Genomic DNA, 13937 nt, shown 5'->3' with positions numbered 1-13937 from the left:
AATAATGTTGTAGTATTGACCTAGTGCAACATGGAAATCCAAAAAGCAATATTCTGCACAATGATCGTGAAATAAATTCCACATCACAATTCAAAAGAAAACCATGCTGTTTAACTCATCAACTTCCAATCCTATTTATATCTTCAGAAAGTTAACAAAACATAGAACATGTCAAATCCATTTATTCATTATTCTGCATGATAAACATGTAACCCTTCACTCCCTAACCTCACGTACATTCTCAACACAAAACAAAACTTTCTTATTATCCTGCATGATAAACATATAACCCTTCACACCCTAACCTCATGAATCTTCTCAATACAAAACAAAACTCTCTTATTATCCTGCATGATAAACATGAAACCCTCCACACTCCAAGCCTCATGTATCTTCTCAATACGGAACAACAATTTGACGATAAACATAAAACCCTATACACCCCGAGCCTCACGTATCTTTTCAATACAGAACAAAACTCTGTCATTATTATGCATGATAATCACGAAACCCTCTATACCCCACGCCTAATGAATCTTCAAAATACAAAACAACACTCTGTTATTATACTGCATGATAAACATGAGACCCTCCACACCCCAATGCCTGATGTATCTTCTCACCACAAAACAATACTTTGTTATTATTCTGCATGATAATTATAAAACCTTCCATACCCAAATCCTAATGAATCATATCAATAAAAAAACAACACTATGTTATTATCCCGCAAGATATACATAAACCCTCCACACCCAAGCCTGATGTATCTTCACAATACAAAACAACACTCAGTTTTTACTCTGCATGATAAACAACACTTTGCTATTATCATGCATGATAAACATAAAACCCTCCACTAATGCAAAACAAGTACTAGCATAATATATTTCCACATACAGACAAGTACATCTCATGATATACCATGCATGTCATTCTCGCATCCCATATACTTGCTAGCGAGAAACTCGGGACAGGGCGATGACGTGGAGCAGAGCAGACGTGGCGAGGAGCAGCCACGTCAGAAAAGCCAACGCCACGGAGGCCGCCACGGAGCCGCAAAACCGCCACAGCGGGCGACAGAAATTCGGAAATGCCACGTGGCGTATCCCCGTTCGATTAATATTCGTCACGCCCGCCGCCGCCGCGCTGGCGCTGAGCACGGCGTACGCCACCGCCTGGTCGGCGGCGAACCCAAGCCACGTGGCGCGCTGCGGGCCCCTCCTCCGTACAGCCGCCGCTGCCGCCACTAACGAGTGCGCCGCCGCTGCCGCCATCGCCGCCGCCAAATACCTGGTCAACTCTTCCCCATTGACCAACCCCAAAAAAAAACTAAAAAAAATAAAAAAAATAGGTCGGCCCCGTCGGGGATCCGACCACGGTCGGGTCGGGAAGAGTATAAGAGGGCTTACTGGAAGGAGTCGGAAAAGGACCATTTGGCGTGGAGGGGTACGTGGAAGCCGTAGAAAGAGAGAGAGGCCGACTGCTCGGAGGAGAGGAGAAGAGCGAGAGAGGCGGCGGAGGTGGCGGCGCAGGCGAGGCGGAGGGCCACGTGGACGGCGGCGCCGCCGCGCTTAACGTGCTCCGCCGCCGCCTCCGTCTCCATCTTACCCTCCGCCGCCGCTCGCGGGGGGATTTAAAGGCCGGGGGAACAGGATACCGCCGCCACGTGGCGAGACCCGTGATAAGGAATTCCTCCCCCGTGACCGGAAATTGTTGTTTTTGTTGGAAATGGAAAAAAGGAGATAATTTTGAGTTTTCTGAAATGGGAAATTAATGGAAGAAAAATAAAAAGAAGAACAGCGACCGGGTCTTCATCGCGGGGTGGAGAGGCCGCACTCTGCATGGGAAGCAGGAACGGAAGGAAATTAATTTCAGAAAATAATTTCCTTTTAATTATGAAATGATGGAGAGAGAATAAAAGAAAAATCAAACAGTTTTGACAACGGAATGTTGGCAGTGAAGACAAATATACATGGAGAGAGATACAAGAGAGGACGTGAAAAACTAGGGAAGATTTAGTGTAGAGAGAGAGACACACAGACAGAATAGAGAGAGAGACAGTCAGACAAACAGACAGACAGAGGCAGACAGACATAAGAAAAGGCATAATTACTATACAAGAAGAAGATTTTAAATGCTGACAAAACAACAGAGTCTAGGATCTAATCAATCATCCACAACTATAGTGGGACAAGAATCTGTCGTTAAGATCCCAACAAAGAAGCATCAACATCCATCATTTTTCTAGATTGCATTAGGGCCATTAGAAGAAACTTCACATATTTACTCAAAACCTTAGATTGCCCCTAAGAAAGTGCAAGAAGAGCTTCTTTATCAGTTTACTGTCATGCTTCATAAGACAGAATATTTATTCGAAGCCCGTTTCAACATTGTCTGGCCTAGCTCGAAGAATTACCCGCAATTTTGGCGCATAAATAAAATTTGCAACTGCCTCACGAAATATGCCGTGCATTTTCTTCACACTAGATATGCTGCCGATTTTCATTGATATTCTGGGTCAAGTTTATCTCTTCTGTGGCATGAGATGGTTGTTGGGCCTATAATCCACTGCTGCAGTCAAAGTACCTTTTGAATGTGGAATTTCGCAAGGCCTAATCTCCTTCTTTAGTGGGTCCCCAAAGTGATCATCCATCCGTGCTCTTCCCCACAAGCTTTGACAGTATAGTGCACACATGAGAACGGGATGGTTATTTTGTTCTGGGGATGAAAAACCATCCCATACAGAGACTTGGATGTTGGACGAGACAGAAATTTGCCCGCCACAAAGGATGGGATAGTCTTTTTGTTTCGGGATGAAAAAATTGTCCCATCCTCAGGCGTTTGAATGTCTATCGCTTCGTTGGGTGTTCATCCCTTGTTATAGGTCAAAAAAAAAAAATCGTTTTCCATTCTGGATGTCATATCAAATCTCAACATCAGGGGTGCGCCTGATTCCCGACAGAAAGGCTCTGAAAGGGATGGTTTTGGGATGGGACAGGTTGGGATAACCCCAGAAAAGTGAGACATAGGACGGGATGAATGCCGTCCGGAACCGTCCAGCGTACCCGTCCCAAAAATCGCACACTATATTTGAGAGTATGCCAATCTTTAAAGTTGTTGCATGTTGTCCATCCAGGATACATTAAAGTTTTCCAATGTGGCACAACGAGGCATTGACATGAGAATGGCCCATCCACATAAAAATGCAGTGACACACTCATGCGAGCGTATCAAACATGATGACCTGACAAACCCTAAACTGGCCAGCCAAATTGGCCTTTTATCAACACTTGAGAAATTAAGGCAATCCCAATGACCTAAAACACAACTTTGGGCTTAAACTCACATGATTTCATTGCATTCCATCCGCCTTAAATAGGCAGACAGGTGACAAAATTTGCACAAAACACCCTAGTATTACTTGATCTGGCATTCTACCCCTATCGTCAAACGCCGTCCCCAAAGCATGTGGAATAGTGCTGAACTTTGGGGGTTCTATGGTCAAAATATATATAAGGAGTCTTCCTTAGATACTTCCATCAGTTTTTGTATGGAGGGAACTCATAAATTAAAATCCTTTCCCATAAATTTCCAACTCCTAATATCCACTCCAGAGAACTGAAAGCATGAGTATTATGGCCTGGATCAGCAGTCAAGAGAACAAATAAAATTTTCACAAACTTCATGTTCCCTGAAGATTCGTTACCACCTTAAAATATTTGTCCATGCTTATTGGGCTCTGCTTTGTCCTCGGACAAGGTATCAGACGACAGTTTCTGATATACATGAAAAATAAACATTGGGACTTGAACTGGCTTTGTTACAGACATCATTTGCGAATCAAATGCGAGCCATCAAACTTGAAATCAAAGGCCTTTTCCTGAACACTGTAGTAGTCAAAAAACAGAAACAGGTTTGACTTTTCAACAATAATACAAGACACGTTTTTACAAATTATAATTTCTGTTTTTTGGTGCCATAGTGATGAATCTAAGAGCCCATTCTAATATGATGCGACTGATCAATAGATTTCTTCGTTACACAAATTCTACACATGCATTCCATGAACTACCGAAGAGACTAAGGAACTGGAATACGAGAGATGCATAGAATTCAGCAATGGGGGACTACAATCGAAGTAAGATCACGAGCACAGATTCGTATTTAAGAAAGTAATATAAAATGACGGTGTCAGGAGAAGAAATCGAAATCTTATCCGAAGTCGTGAAGGAAATTTACCCCAATTAGACCACAGAAAGAGGGTACGACTTAGGATTAACATCCAGAGAACCTCTAAAGCGAACGAGATGCTTACACCATGCTAGGAAACGAGAAGCAAGCATCAGACTCCTGGGTTTGAACTGCAGAGCGTACCCTTGCACAGCGATCTCGAGTCCCCGGCCGAGTCAGTCCCTAGCCGAGACGTAAGAAGAGCAGCGGATACCGCGCTGTGGAACGGCAAGAGAGACCGCAGAGAACTAATCTCGCCCGGCAAGCTTCAAATTTTCGATCATGGCAATACATAGAATAGATAAACATCAGATCAAGAAACAAAATCAGAGAAAGAAACACTAGGCAATTGGGAAACAAAATTCATGCCTTGAATGGGACGGAGCGAGGCGAGGTAGATGAGATGACAGCGAGGAAGAACTACGCTTTCTCGAAGCTGATTGGAGGACAGAAAGAGCAGGCTTTGAGATTGACCGTAGACGAGACGCCATGAGAGAAGCAGAGAAGCTCGAAGCTCGATAGACTGTTCGTCCGAAACCCCTCGTGAGATCTAATCAAGTATAAAACCCACAACTAGGGCTCAGCTTACGTCAACCGTCTCGTCAACGGCATCCATGCAAATCACCTCAACATCATTAATTGTCCGGGATATTAAAAATACTAAACCCTAAATCCTGAACCCTAAACCAAAAACCCTATATACCTATATAATACCCACGACTAGGAAATGGTGCACGTCAACCGTCAGCATCCACATCATCCATACCATCGTCACGTCAACATTATTGATTATCTTGTATGTTAAAACCTACACCATGTCATTATAATGATGGAAGTATTTTAAGTTGGCGGATGTCTACGGCATTGATGATGACATTCCCATTCATCAAAGTTGATCTCGTCAACATCATTAAGCATCTGACTGGAAAAGCTAATCTAGGGGTGGAAGAAATGGTTTGCTCATTGGTGAACATGCATGAATGGAAAAAAGTTGAAGCGAGCAGTGTTTGTGAAATGTTTACTGACGGATGAGCTGTTTGCGAACACGAAGTGGGAATTTTCTGCAGGAACCATACGGCGGAGTTCTATTTTTTGGCATTAAAGCTTCTGCATTCTGATATCTTTGGCTTCCAATGTCTTGCCTCTTCATGCTTTGTTGATTAAATTTCTACTCCTTGGTGATTACTTTCTCAAATTACACTATGTTCTCTTTTTCTCTCGAGTAAGTTTTTCTTATGTGGCTGAGTGTATCCATACTCCTTCCCAATGTTCCCTTCATAAATTCAAAAGAAATTTATTTGGCACAAAACTGTAGTGATTTTACTGATCTCCTTTCTAAGATTAGGTTTTCCATGGCTTGTCCATTGTAGGAGAATGCATTTCAGGTTTCTTCTTCTACTCACCCACATGCATCATTCTGAAACAAAAACTATGTTGATGTAAAATGCTATCGGCCGACATCGTACGACGCATTTTACCCCACAAGAATTGATGTATGCAACGAATTAGCAGATGACATGATGCAAGTTTTGAGAATGACAACAAAGTACGAGGAATGAACGAACAAATTCTAACAAACAATTAAATCAACTAAGATTGGTTGAGGCACAATCGACTCCTCAATGTCCCTTTGGACCACGTAGACGCTACAAGATGAGGGGTAAGTCAATTACCCGAAGGCATCCAATCCCCCTCCGTAAGCTACTAGTGATTTACCACAAAAAATTATCCTATCTCTCGCTAGGGTGAGCTATGCTCAATAGTCAAGGGTAATCCTAACTCTCGAAGGCACGGGTCACAATTCAACAATACTGTAAGAAATAATCGAACTACAAATGAAGAGAATGACGATAGAACCTGACGAGCGATATCCATCGATGGAGCAGATGGACCATAAACAGGTCCACAATGGGCAGCGCACAAGCACGGTGCAATACGAGAACTGGGCATGGAGCAAGGTGCCGGCAGGTGACAATGAGAGAACGTGCGCCGAGCTCGGGTGTGCTGGCAGAAATCAGGCACATGGCAGCGCTGGTGAGGGGCAGGGCACGGGCGCCGGGCCAAGCACCAAGGAAGGGTGGGCACAGGTGGCGTGCGGCAGATCACGAGGGGTGGAGCAGGCGTCGGCGGTGACATGTGTGAGCAGGTGCGCAACAATGAGTGGGCATGCGGCCAGACATGAGTGCAGCAGAGTGTTGGCGTGCGGCGCGAGCAGGTAGCACACATCAGGGACGGTGCCTGATCAAGAAATGGGCAGGACTGGGCGATGGCGGGAGGAGAGCATGAGCGCATGCACAATCACAGGGCGCGCGCGCGGACAGCATTGGCAAGCGGCAAGGAACTGGTGCGGGTAGAGTGCTGGTGGCGGCGGGCACAGGTGATGTGGGCAAGGGGAAAACCACACGACTCCAGGATTACTCCAAGATGGCTTCTTGGACTATGCTTGAAAGAATACCAGACCAAGAACAGAGGTCTTGATGATGAGGACGATCCGATGATAACCAACAGGCAAGGGCGACGTTCCACGTTGATCTCGACTCGGACAAGGAGGCCACGATCCCACGATCTATAGGACGATCTATCGACTAGAGAAATGAAATAACTAAAGAAAAAAAAAACTCAACAAATTTCAATTCAATTTCACCTAAAGGGTCCTCTGGGGTATGCCTGCCTTTATATAGGGTTGAAGGCCTGCCCAATCAGACATACGCAAGGGAAACGTCTCTTGATGAGTGGCCCTCTCAACACGACGAAAATAAAATCATTCAAATGGATGAGGCCCAATACACGATAGGCCCATCCACAATTCGAGAGGAAATTACATCCACAGAAATAAATGATAAAAATAAAGCACGTGCTGATGTGTCGTCAAGCGGAGTACTTGAACGACTTGTTGCGATCGTCGGCTCAAGCTGCCTGACAAGGTTGTTGACGTCTTTCGGTGCTGGTGGCGAGATGGTCCCCCATCATCTGTTTTCAAAATATAAAATACATTTAAAAATTATGTGGGTATTGAAGCATTAAAAGGTGCATATTTCCTTCGTTCCACTTTCTACATACACAATGATATAATAGAGTATCATGGAATCCACCACACACCATACTTTATTCAAGTTTTGGTTATGCCTCTAAAATAGCCGTTCAATCAAAAGTTTTTTGTTGATCAATGATTGATTCCAAATTAATCTCTAAAAGCTAAATATCATGTGTACCATGTGAGGAACTTGTTCCTCGCTTGACTTGCTCCCTTGGAGATTGTTAGAAAGCCGTTCACACATTCAACCTCGAGAAGTATCCACTCGATCAATGTGCTCTTGGATCTCTGCTTATTCTCAATTCTTCTTAAAGCTCTTTGTAGATATTCTCATTATGTAGACACTTTTTTTGGATGAATGGAGAAATCGATAAGGAATAAAGGGGGGCACCCAGCTCTGTCTAGCCTCGGTGCCTAAATGGTGCCCCTAACATATTTATACTTCATTTAAGAACTTTCATAAAATCAAGTAAAATTATATACACCAATACCCCAATAATCTTAGGTGTGGGACCTTCTAGGCCTATGTTATTCTAGTTAATAAATTTAATGGCCAAATAAAAAACATTACCACCTTATTGATCAAATATGCCAAATAGAGATTAATTAACTGACTATTAATACAACTCAATTGACATGTTATGTTACCAACCCCATGGGAAGCTACCCTTGTGCTGTGGAAGATGCATCATCATCGTTGATAAGCCAAAAATAGGGGTAAATATTATGCAATTTTAAACCCTTGTTGTTGTCAATTTCAGCTTATACAATAAATTTACCAAAACTCTACTTAAGATGTGTAGTGATAAGTACGAGTGTCGTCCAAGGGAAGCTAGTAAGGAATCCAATTGATGTTCTTCTTGAATTATTTGAATCACAGACTAGAGTTGATTTGATCTTCAATGAAGATCAAATCACCCTAATTAGATGAGAAATTTAGAAAGCAGGGTATAAAAGATGGGATGAATAGAAGAAATAGGGAGCTCTAAATTGGCTTCTTTGGTCCAAAGAAAAGGGTCCAAGGGGTCAATTAGAGAGGTTGAGAGGGAAATTTTGATTAAAGTTGGTTGGTTTTGTAGGTCTTATAACTCAGAAGTAACTACACAATTAGCTAATAAAAAAGGGAAATTTAATCTCCTAGAAATTGAAGTCTTTTTTTTTATAGTTTTTAATGTGCACTTGGAATAGCAAGGTAAATCTCTCATTCTCTCCTCTCAATCTCAATAAGGGCTTGTACATTCCACTCAAGCCTAGCAATTTAGAAGTTCAGACCAAGATCAAGAAGAATGAAGAAGTAAAACATCATCCAAAATACACTAAAATTTCAAGTACAAACAAGAAAAAGGTACCAGATAGGTTGATCCAATCTAGAGCTCCTCTCTGTTTTGTAGCTGTGATAGATCACCATCAAGAATGAGTTCCCCTCTCAAAATTTAGCTTTTATACTTAGGTTACATGGTAAAATTCACCATTTTACCCCCATTTAGGAATTAATTTTTATCTATGAATCTAGGCTGGATCTGAATGATCCAACTGTACAGATAGAAAGAGGGGATCAAGACAAGCAAATCCATAAAAAAATCATCTCAATCGAACTTGAGGACCAAAAGTTATTAATAAATGAATTTTAAACCAATTTAATTGATTGGATTTAAAGTGATTTATTTATTCATTTCTTTTTTAACACGCCATGACGTGTCGCTCTCTCATTGGCTGGCGCATTTTGAATTCTCCTTTTTCAAAAAAGTCCTTAAAAATCTTGGAATTGCGTATATGCCCCTTGCGCACTCTCTCCTCTGGTTTCTCCTAAAAACATTAAAAAAAATTAAATAATTGCAATAAAACCCTATCACAGTTTAAATAATATCTTTAAGCCTGCAACCATGACTAAGAACTGTTTTTGAGGGCATCATTGTAATTAAAATTTATAAAAAGCCCCTAGAAGAGTAGAAATTGCTTAAAAACTCATTTTATTATTATAAATATATCCTTTTCCTCTTAAAAATTCATTTCTCACTTAAATAAATCTCAAAAAATCCAATTAAATCCTAAATAAATTATATAAAAATTTCATAAAATTCTAGAAAATTTACTATTTCATCCACATAATAATTAAGCTCGAAGTTAAATTTTAAACCTGCCATTTTCATTTAAAAATAATTATTTCAAGCTCAAATAAATCTCAGAAATTTATAAATTAACAGAAAATTAGGGAAAAATCAGAAATCACTTGGAAACATTAAATTTACGTAAATATATGATAACAACCCCTTTTTAAGCTCTTTAAATTCATAAAGTTGTGCTAATAGCATGAAATAAAGACCGAATTTAGGGTGTTATCAATCTTTCATCATTTACATATAATCCTTCATTCATGTGAGATTCTTAAATGACGTAGGGCTTGGTAAACTGTCACGCTAATCTGATATTCAATTAGTATTGATGCATTAAGGGGATCATTAAAGAAAACATTCTCAGATATCCTCATTACCCTGTCCAGGGATTTTGTTGCATTGAATTCTTTCAATAATCTCCTCCTGTACAGAGGACGGATGATCCCCATCCTAACCCCTCAGTCACCTCTATATGCTCCGCATAATATTTTAGCTAAGAATCATTGATAATCTCAAATTTAAGGGTTTTAATTCGTCGTTGGTATTTGAGATTATTAAATAAAATTATATTTAACCATACTCAATTAAGTGTATTTATTTAAATGAGTACGTATCGTCTCCACAAGGAATAATGGTTAAGGATTTAATTTTCTCACTTAATTAAGAGTATTTAATCAAATATAAATAGAATTATGTGAAGTGTTACGAGATAAAGATAGAGGACGTGATGGATATAATGGTAATTAAATGTGTGAACTTTATGCTTGTAAAGATAGCAAAGAGATAATGGGAAAGTAAGTAAGTGAAATGATAAATGCAAAAGGTGGTAACAAACTATAATTATAATAACGATGATGTCAGGAGAGAAACAAAGTAAGGCAAGGACACGTACCTTAGATCATTATGTTCCGCCAGGATCACGATGATTTGCGAGTGCCAGTAAGCTCTTCCCACACACCCAAGACACTAAGAACATACTTGATGGATTTCAAAACTCACTATAGTGTCATCAGCAACACAAGTAGGAAGAAAATTTAAGATAAATCTCACAACAATCCAAGCCTCTATTTATAGCTCAGAGGAACGGATGGAAAGAGGAGGGAAGACGAAGCGGTGAAAAAAATTTCGGCTCAATTAGAGTTGTAGATTAAAAGATATGGACTTTTGAAGTTGGAGCAATCCTAGCTTGTGATTTTTCTCTCTCCTCATCATCGTCTATGCCGCTTCCTCATTTCTCTTTTTCGATTAAAATGTCAAGTTGCTTGAAATTGAGTGTCTCCTCATCTCTCGTGCGCACACTTTTCAAAGGCACCATATGTAACCATGGAAAGAAAATACAAAAGACAATAATAATGTTATTTTAAACTCTCTCTTATTATTCTCGTGGCTGACATGGCATCGCGTCAGTCTGAGCCCCCTTAGCGAAGGTCCCGTAAAAAGCACATCGTCCGTGGTTATAGACGCGGGCGCCCCATGCGCACGTGTACACTGATAGCTTGCAAATTATCATGTTTAATTGATGAATATTATATTATATTTCTGTGTTTCGATCGCCATATTTGCATGTTATCATATATAAATGGAGATAAATAACTTACACTTTGATTTTATTATTGTTTCTAATTTTTAGTATTTTGTACATGGTATTTTATTATTGTTTCTAATAACTTACAATTTAAGAAATATTTTTTTTCAGGGCCTTAAATACTTGGCCAAAGGTTAGTAAGGGCCTTCCTAATTTTTATGGGATTTTTCATATTTTTATATAATTTTCTGATAATATTTAGCCAAGAAATGATTTTAAAAATTTAAATAATGCACGTTTAATTTATTTGGCATTTTATAATATATTAATATCACATGGCATCCACGTCATTCTCTTGAAATTCGGGGGAATAAGTGGATGCATATTTTTTAATACTAATAAGAGAGAGCATTATTTACTCATTATGGCATCGCAGTACGCGATGCCATTATGAGCTAATGATTTTTTTTTTAAAGTAATGGCGCAAAGAGCGAGAAGAAAAAGGTATGTTTTTTATTCTTTTCGTGTAGTAAATGCGCACGGAGAGTTGATCTCTGTGTACAGCACTCGGTTAGTCGCGTGCATTAAATGCACGAGGCAACCGACACATGTGTATGTTTCTTTTAAACAATAATGATTACACGCAAATATTGATTCGCTGCATGCATTAAATGCACGTGGAAATCAACCTTGCACATAAGAACTTATAAAAAAGGTCTCTTTTGTCCTTCCTTTTTTTAAAAAAATATATAGGGCGACGTAGCATCTTCTTAACCGTTCAAATGGAGCATCAATTTTCCAATGATTGGGCCTGTGGAAGCGCACATGACATGTCAGAACGCAATCCAAGAATGGGGAAAACAAGAAAAAGCGCCAACCAATCAGAAAATGCCATTTATTAAGAGAGATAAAAGAGATACAACGGCCTAGATTAATCCTCAATAAAATGATGATATCTTTAGATATAGATGTCCAATTGAGCTAAAATTTTGAGGGCATGTTTGTCTTTTACCCCTCTACAATCCATACGGTTGGATCTTTAAATAGAGGTCTGGAAAAAAGGCAAAATTCACTTTTTGAAGCTCTCTCCAATGATTTGGCCAAGAAGGACACATGAGTTGCTTTGGAAGTCGGTATATCTTGGTTCATCATCGAGAATTGTGAGTTTCTAATTTGATTTTTGAATTTCTTCTTGAATAATTCTAAAAAGCCAAGACATGGGCGAAATGTACATGCCCATGAAGTTGTTTTGAAATAAAATTAGCATTCCATTTTGGTTTTTATTCGAGATCTGATTGATAATCTTTAGTTCTACATATATTTGAAACATTTATGCATTTTTAGATTTTTAAATTAGGGTCGGATTTCACTTTTCCCCCAAATTCTTCACTTTCTCTCTCTAGGTTAATTCATCTATTTTCTCGCTCTAGAGTTTAACATAGATTATCTAGATATTTAATTCAATATATAAATAAACCTAAATATAAAAGTTCATCAAAATGCATCCATCTTGAAGTCCAATTTCAAAATCCCATTCTTGATTATTAATTCCCAATTTAAATACATAAAAATTGTCTTACAATTTTCTCATAATTGGGAAATTAATAATCTGAATTAATCTGATCTTATAATTAAAATTATCTTATCTTGAGTGTCTTGACTGAAAAAATAAAAATAAAAATTAATTTTCTAATTTTTTTTATCAATTATAAACATAATTAAAGTCAATTAAGTGAAAAAATAATTCATTGTTGAATTAAATTATTTAAAATCGGATAAAAATTCTTTCTTAGTGCCTCCCTGTGGTTCGACCCCTTGCTTGCTCTGTACACAGTATTTAGTAATTAAGGGTATTTATAACTTTTATTGCATAAGTCTAAAAGCCCAAACAACGATGTATTTACACATAAATTTTAGGCTTATCATACACGCGGGCGCCATGCCGTTGCGCCACGTCGCCTGGTGGCCTTTATTGGTTTTCAAGGAAAAACTGCTTTTTATCTTTTTGCTTTCTCGGTCCACACATGCATTTATTGCAAAAAAGGAGGCCTTTTTTTCCACTTAATCTTTGCGCAGAAAAAGTCAATTTTTTTTGTTAAATGCCATTATGGCATTGTTTTTTGTGAATATGGTCAATCATAATGGCATAGCCAAATGATTGGTGGATGCCAAGCATTAACGGAGTTAATGATTGGCTGTCACAAATTATTCTCTGTAGTTCTAATTTATTGTTGTTCAATGAATTGGACGACGACACGTGGCGGCACAAAATAATAAATATTTCAACTTAAAAAATCACATCTTTCCAGATTTAATGTCAAAAAATTCCATAAAAATCATATTTTGTCTCAAAAATTATATTATTTCTGAGTTTATTGTTATTAAAATCTCCAAGAATGCATAAAAATAAGAAAATTCTGAAATCATTCCAAAATTAGATTTAATCATTTTAAGCTTGATAATATGCAAATATTAGTGATGTAATGCAAATAAACATGTAAATATGGTCATATTAAAGTACTAAATATGCATGTTATCAATCATTTAAATCCCATAGTTAGAGATTTGTAATCCATAGTCCAAACATAGTCATTCATATATGTCCTTGGTGTCTCAGGTCAATGGACCACTTATACACCAGTAACATAAATAAACTTGATTTTGTTTTGGTATAGTACCATTTAGGAATACATCCAGATCAATTCAGCAAAAAATGTCTCCATAGAGCACCCACCATATATTATTAGTGTCATCACACTAATCATCATAAAATCAACAATACGTAATCCTAAAAGTAGGATCAAATAGTGCTATGCTATCTGGATTATATAGGAATACTTAGAATACACATTGAAAGTGATGGGAAATGGTTAACTGCCTTCCCTCTCTCTCCTCTCTCTCTTCTTTGACTTTTCTTCTCCCTTTCTCTCTTCTCTCTCTTTTCTTTTCTCTCTCTCTCTCTCACGTTATTTCTCTTTCTCCTCCCTCAACCCTCGTCTTTAAATTTTCATCTCCCTCTCTCACGTTCGTT

General features: G+C 38.7%; 1 protein-coding gene across 2 annotated transcripts; it reads right to left on the bottom strand.

Moving 5' to 3' along the window:
* Positions 1-860: 860 nt before the first annotated feature.
* On the bottom strand, positions 861-4778 carry LOC144709622 (CASP-like protein 3A1). Of its 2 annotated transcripts, none has more exons than XM_078583206.1 (4): positions 4603-4778; positions 4319-4499; positions 1413-1840; positions 861-1293 (listed from the first exon to the last, which is right to left on the bottom strand). In XM_078583206.1, the coding sequence occupies exons 3-4, from the start codon at positions 1604-1606 to the stop codon at positions 957-959; spliced, it is 531 nt and encodes a 176-aa protein (XP_078439332.1). In that variant the 5' UTR covers positions 1607-1840; positions 4319-4499; positions 4603-4778; the 3' UTR covers positions 861-956. The 2 variants fall into 2 exon arrangements, with proteins under 2 accessions (XP_078439332.1, XP_078439333.1); XM_078583207.1 differs by having other exon boundaries at positions 4378-4499.
* Positions 4779-13937: the final 9159 nt, after the last annotated feature.

This window comes from Wolffia australiana, chromosome 11 (genome assembly GCF_029677425.1).
Source record: "Wolffia australiana isolate 7733 chromosome 11, ASM2967742v1".
Taxonomy (NCBI): Eukaryota; Viridiplantae; Streptophyta; class Magnoliopsida; order Alismatales; family Araceae; genus Wolffia; species Wolffia australiana.
Note: the sequence above shows the minus strand (reverse complement) of the source record. Positions and strands in the feature narration are given on the sequence as shown.